Source organism: Apis dorsata, unplaced genomic scaffold (genome assembly GCF_000469605.1).
Source record: "Apis dorsata unplaced genomic scaffold, Apis dorsata 1.3 scaffold_99, whole genome shotgun sequence".
Classification (NCBI taxonomy): Eukaryota; Metazoa; Arthropoda; class Insecta; order Hymenoptera; family Apidae; genus Apis; species Apis dorsata.
This window is the reverse complement of record NW_006263397.1, coordinates 549,304-556,439: the sequence shown is the minus strand read 5'-3', so window position 1 is coordinate 556,439 and position 7,136 is coordinate 549,304. Positions and strand designations below refer to the sequence as shown.

General features: G+C 24.3%; 1 protein-coding gene across 2 annotated transcripts in view; it reads left to right on the top strand.

Annotated features, from left to right (window-relative positions):
* LOC102671352 (solute carrier family 46 member 3) overlaps positions 1-6,404 on the top strand; it is a 12,235-nt gene extending 5,831 nt beyond the window's left edge. Inside the window, exons 2-6 of one of the 2 annotated variants that reach the window (XM_006612157.2) lie at positions 1,803-1,904; positions 3,221-3,358; positions 3,567-3,650; positions 4,959-5,115; positions 5,943-6,404. In XM_006612157.2, the coding sequence (XP_006612220.1) occupies positions 1,803-1,904; positions 3,221-3,358; positions 3,567-3,650; positions 4,959-5,115; positions 5,943-6,123 (662 nt within the window). In that variant the 3' untranslated portion in view covers positions 6,124-6,404. The remainder of the gene's footprint in view (positions 1-1,802; positions 1,905-3,220; positions 3,359-3,566; positions 3,651-4,958; positions 5,116-5,942) is intronic. The other variant, XM_031508766.1, reaches the window with a different exon arrangement.
* Positions 6,405-7,136: the final 732 nt, after the last annotated feature.

Below are 7,136 nucleotides of genomic sequence, written 5' to 3'. Positions count from 1 at the left end.
TTTTTTTTTTTCCTTTCTTTTTAATCCCATTAGAATTCTTTGAAAATAACAAACAAATTTTAAAATATATGATATATATATTGTTGGGAGAAATATTATTGTTTTTATTTTTGCTTTAAACGATTGAAATATAACTATAATAATCAATTTGCATATAAATTCATTATTATAGTTTATGTTATATATTATAGTTTAATCATATCGTGTGAAAAAAATTTCCCAACGATAAATTCAAGCTTGATCCAAGTTCGTATTCATCCAATTACATAAAAAAAAAAAAATTGAAAGATGAATCGATCGATAAAGGAGGAATCCAGGAATTGTCTTTAATGAAAAAAAATGCTCGTGAGAAAAGCAAGGCAATGATGTGATAATAACCTAAACTCGACGGAAACAATTAGTAATCGCAATGCTTGTTGTGTAACGCTCACGTATGTGCATATTCCTAATGTAATGCAGCTTAATAACTCGAAATATTGAAATAATTCTTATATATTTATGTTTTTTCAACAATTTGTAAATATTCAATAATGTAACATTATTCGAATTACTCTTGAAAATCGAGGAATTGGTGGAATGTATCAGAAATGAAAAGTTTTTTTTTTTTAAATGGAAGAATTAAAAAATTATTCGAAAATTTAAAACTTGAATGATTGTGGAAAAAAATTTGAATTTCAAATTATGAAAAATGGAGTATGCACAAGGGAAAAGATACGTATAAGAAAAAAAAAATAAATGTTATAATGACTACCCAATTTGCAGAATATTCAATTGTAGTGATAAGATAAAGTCAGCATTTTTAAATGCTTCTTCTGAAAATAAATAATTTTCGAAATACCAAAGTAATATGATGTATAACAGAGTGAATAAAGATTTTTGTCATTGTTGTTGCTACATGATGTAGCTGAATTTTGCACACGTAATATTATAAATTTTTTCAAATCATCATTATTTCTCACAGAATAAAAAAAAAAGATATTAAATCTTTCCCTTTATTAAATTTTAGTATCCACTAATAGAATATTGTGATATTATAATTACATTGAAATAAACAAGCGTTGAAAATTTCTCTAATACAATTTATCATAAAAAATAAGAAACTTTCAATTCTTCGAAGACTTCTTAAAGAAGAAAGATTCAGTGAAATCGTATCAATTAAAACGAAATCTAAATTCTAAACACAAACAAGATTGAATTATTACCAATTCAATGGTAAAAGAAAACTTTCAAAAATTGAAAAATAGCAAAAAGTTTCGAAAATTTTTTTGAGCTTCTTTTTTTGAATTTTTGAAGTTAAATTGAATTTTCCTATATATTCCTAGAATTCTTTCCCTCGAATCTCGATATATTCGTCGTAGAAAGAAAGGGTTAAGCGTTCTTCCGCGTGTTATTTTCAACTTCGAAGCCCATTACATACGGCGAACGGATGAAGCAACATTGCCAGAGGTAGCGGTACGAGCTGCCAATTCTGAAAAACGTTTTGACCATGATCTTTCATGCTGTGCAAGCGGAATCGTTCCACCCACATTGAATTTAGAACATTGTAGATCACGAAGTTACAATACGCACGATGGCCGTAGCTTAGAGTAAATTAAATTAAATTGTTGTCCTTGTTATTTGGAATTCAAATTGTCAATAAATACACTTATTGTTATTTCATTTATTTGGAAGAGAATTAAAATTCGTGCCTTTTTTTTTCTTTTTGTTTTTGTTTTTTTGGGGGAGAGGAGGGGATATTTCAAATGATATAAAATAAGATTAAAGATTAAAAGATCTATGATGGATATTTATTGTTGTTACAGGTGAAATGGCGGTGATGTATCTTTACATGAGATACAGATATCATTGGAACGAAGTTATGTTCAGTATGTTTACCACGTTTGCCATGGTGACAAATTTAATCGGTAAGTTAGATAAATCTTTAAATCTTGTATGATCGACAATTATTTTGATAATTATCTATTGTTATATAATTATCCATTGTTTACACGAATAAATAGTAGTCGAAGAATTGTTTCATGGACAATTTTCGTAATAACAATTCCTTTTTATATTAGTATCGAAATTAAACGTAATTATTTATAAAGGATGCAGGAACATGTTTTAGGATTAAAAAAAAAAAAAACGTGAAAAAATAGAGAAGTACGAGAGCATAAAATTTTACATGGAGATTGTATTTTATTGTTATCTATAATTATACATCAGAATGCAATCTCATGTACAAAGTGCATAACCGTGAACTTGTTTTTTATAAAGACGAAACTTTTCCTGTTAAAAATTAAATTGAATGCTCATTTTTTTTATTTTTAAAAAGATATATTTTTTTAAAAGTATAAAAGTATTTTCTGAGTAACAATTTTCAAATAAAATTTTCTCATTAAATTCTTTCGTTCCTCATTTTTATTGAGAGTAGAGAAGATTTTAAAATAGACATGCAATAAGTTTGTCTATTGTTGTTTCTAATAAATTTTTTTTTTTCAAAAAATTTTGCTGCTCATTTTTTTTTTATTTACTTCATTCACAAAAGGAACAATGAATTATAGAATAAATTATATAATGAAATTGTTGTTGCCAAGCGGAATTGTCGGCAATCATTTTCCAGAAAATGATAGAGAAAACCCATAATTACAAGGCCGCGTTTATTGAACAAAGCCATTGATCTCGTAATCGTAAAGAAACCTTGAAAGAAACAAAAAGATACAAAAATTGCTAAGAAAGTATTCGAATCAAGTAAAATTGTTACTAATTGTCTCAGCAGAAATTTTTTTTAATAGAGATGAGTTTGATTTGGGCATTTTTTTGTTTAATATAAGAATATTTATTAAATCTTATTTGACAATATATTATTATTAAATTTATGATTTATTTATTAAATGTTTGATTATTTCAAATAATAAAAAAAACGATTTTATCACCATGAAAATTAACAAATAATAAAATTTAACATAAATTTAACATAAAAATTAACATAAGATATGTAAATACACAAATTAAGTATAGAATAATAAGTATAGAAAAATAACAGATATCAAGATAATTTAAATTCAAAATATATTACTATTTAAATAATATTTAAATAATAATTTCTAATCCTTGAACTTTGATTCCTCTTCAATATATATATATATATATATATTATATATTATCTAATTGTTATAATTATATATAATATAATATAATTATATAACATTTCAAAAGTGCAATATATTTATATTTATAGGAACTGCAATATCCGTTGGTGTGTTCAGTCATATTTTAAAAATCGATGATGCCATTGTTGGAATAATGAGTTCCATGAGTAAAATTTTAGCTGGCTTCGTTTACGCGTTTGCCATAACAGACTGGATGATCTATTTAGGTAAATGTTCATAAAAATTGAATTAACAATCAATAAATATCTATGTATTAACTTAGCATGGATTATTTTAAACGCACAATATCTCTAGAAATATTTTCATTTTTATAAATATACGATGTATAACGTAAAACAGAAACAAAATTGAAAAGAATGGTTGATGAGATAAAAAGAAAAAAAAATTCATTTGTTTTTTTTTGCCTCGTTTCAGCGGCTATCGTCGAGATAGTAAACGGTACATCTTTTATAGCAATGCGATCGATAGCATCAAAACTTGTATCGACTGGAGAACTCGGTAAGTGAATGTAAATTTATCCAATCTTTTTTTTTTTTTTTTTTTTTTTTTTTTTTTTTTTTTTATTCAAAGAACATATAACAAATACCGTTACGTGAACCTGATTGCAATATAAGGATACACACAGTATACACAAACGTAATTAATAAAATATTTAAGCTCGATTTACATAACGTAATTGCACGTATATTTAACATTAAATTATACACATAACGGAATAATGCTATTATAGATGCGATTAAAAACATAAATTTAGAATTATAATAAAATTATGTAATGAAATATAAATAAATTCCACTGATTTGAATGAAAAAACGAAATTATAAATGATATTACATAGTAAATCATTCATAATTTCGTTTTTAATAAAAATCGTATTCTTTAATTCTCGAATCGTTGATTGATCAAATTGGATTACTTTTGACTCGTGTCTAAATTTCTAAATATCATCAGAAATATGTCTCAAAAGTGATACAATTCGGTTCGACGTTCATTTTTCAATTTTCTATGAATTGTAATATTTATTAGTTCTTTTAACTAATAATTTTTTTTTTAAATAAAATAAAAAATAAAGTAATTAAATTAATACGATTTTATCATGATTTTATCATGATTTTATTATGAAATAAATAATGATACTAAGGTTTGAATTAAATAACGAAAGGATTATCTTAATATTTCTATATAGAATATATAATTAAACAACTATTTTCTAAGATTCTCTAAAGAAATAAATGTTTTGTGAACTATAGATTGAGAATCACTGTTTTAAAGTATTCTATGCAACATGCGCGAGTGCATATGTACTTGATAAAATTTTATAAAACGAAGCTTCTTATAAAATGTTATCATTCTACATTTTTAACTCTACGATAGATATATCTTGCATATAATTACGATCGAGTAATTACACGAAGAACAGAAATTAAAAACTAAATTGGTCAAATGTGATATACAATCTTTGCTCTAATCGTTTATTTTTGTATATTTTTTCAGAAATTTTTTGCAGATAAGATAATCTTTCATTATTTGTATTGTTCGTGTCAAATTGACAATAATTATTTCCCATCCAATTTTCCACAAAGTTCTCTTTCGCTTCACAAAAAATATTTTCCTATTGCTTGTTTATTTAAAAATATTTTTACAATCATTTTTTTCATTTTTTTATTTTATTTCTCTTGATACTTCACTTGATACTGTTGATACGTTATTTGATTTTACATAATGAGAGATATGATATTCAATATGACGGAAAATAATATAAATTAAGAACAATGAAATTTTATTATTTTTCATTGATTTACACAGGAAAAGTGAATTCGTTGCTTGGCGTCTGCGAATCTCTGATGCCACTCATCTACGGGCCAATGTACAGTTCCATTTATGCTGCAACCATGAAAACATTTCCAGGAACGTTCTTTATTGTTGGCGCCTGTATGACCATGCCAGCAGTCGCCGCGTTCTTGTAAGTCTTTCCGGTTGCGATGCGCCACTCGAGGCAATAGTCTCATAGCCATCGTTTCAATATTTTTTATTATTTCTATCGAATATAGCCTGGTGAGCTTTTTTCTTTTATTCATTGGAATAAATTAATATTAAAGTAACTTTATAGAGCATAAAAAAAAATTATTGAAAAAGAAAGATATAAAACTTACAAAAAGTATTTACACGTATTTTTATTTTCGATTAATACTTCTTTTTGTCAATTTCAGTATTATTTTAATATTATTTTCATAATATTAAAATTTTTGGCATATAAAATTACTATTAAATAATAAAAAATATAATATTTGCAAAATGTTTAAACAATATCAATTAATTAATATATAAATTCTATAGTAAATAAAATGATATGTAAATACTTTTTATGGTTACTATTTTATGTTTGATCTTTTTTTATTGGGTAGTAAGTGATTTACAAGAATTTGGGTTAAATTACTTGATAATTTTAGAGTATTTACACTTTAATTTTTATTCTATATTTTATATAATAAGAATGTTCAATATATGTAAGTATATAAAATATACTAAATATATAAATATACTAAGTATATAAAATAATCTAAAAAAATAAATACAGAATATAATAAAGAATATAATAATAAAAAAATAACTATAGAATATTAAAATTTATAAATTAAATTATATATATATTCAAATTTAATTATCATTTATTATCTATCAACCAACGAAATTAATAAAGAATAAATAAATAAATAATTTTTCAATAATTTTCTTTTTTATTAATTCAATGCTGTTTACTAATTATTTATATTTTTTTTTTATGAATAGTTGGCTGTACACCGAGCATAAAAAAGATCGTCAATTACTGGAGGAAGAGAAAAAAGTGAAGAGCAAGGAAGAGGAGAACGATTCGAAGATTGCAAAATGGCAAGTTGTTAGCGAGAAAAAACCGGAAGTTCCTACGATGAACGGCATTGCGAACGCAGCTTTCGAATCAGATCATTTATAACGAATAATTTATTATTACAAAATATGTAATAATATTCGATCATAATTATATAGAAAAACTTGAAAGAATGAGCAAAGAAGTGGAAGAGTCACATCTTGTAAAAAGTAAATTATATCGAGAGGAATAGCTTCTTAATAAATTTTTCATTTAACGTACAAAATATAAGTATGAGAAGAAAAAAAATAATTAGAAATATAATCGTGCACTGTATACGTGTTTACATGGTACACGAATGTCTTAAAGATGTCCATTTTACAATCATTTTATATTTGAAATATCTTAAAAATGATCTAATTTAAACGTCTTAAAAATGTCTGATATAAAATATTATGAAAGCATTATGAATCTCGAAAGATTAAAGATTTGTAAATAATTATTTTTGTAAATTAATAACGATGATTTTAGGATTGGAAATTTGTTTTTTTTAAAAAGATTTTTTAAAAAAATTTTTAGGACAACACATTATACAGACATTTTAAAGACGTATCTGTCTGGAAAAGACCAAAGAAGGAAAGATAAATTAAAATCTTAATAATAAATAATGTCACCCACTTACTCAGCTTGGAAAATATACTTTAAATAAAGGATAACTTTATTTATTCGATTTATAATAAATAATAAAACAAATAGGTTGATTATGTAATATTTTAAATTAATTTTAAATTAATTTTACTCGAAAATAGCTATCCTTTATTTCAAGTTCTAGTACAAACAGTCTCCGGTACTTAATAAATAAATGGTAACAATAGACAATGTGGAACAGGTTTATATCTGTTCAAGCGTATCAGTATTACAAATGCTACTTGCGTATATTATTTCCAAACTATTGATGTTAATGCGATGAAGAAAATGAGAATACGTGATGAGAGAAATTCAAAAATAAAAAATTATATGCTTATAAGATATAATATATATATCATTTCTGAATGACCGAGACGTGAATTTCATCTTGTGTTCGACATTCTTAAATTGATGTAAGTCTCATATTAACAGGAGAAGAAGATAATAAAATA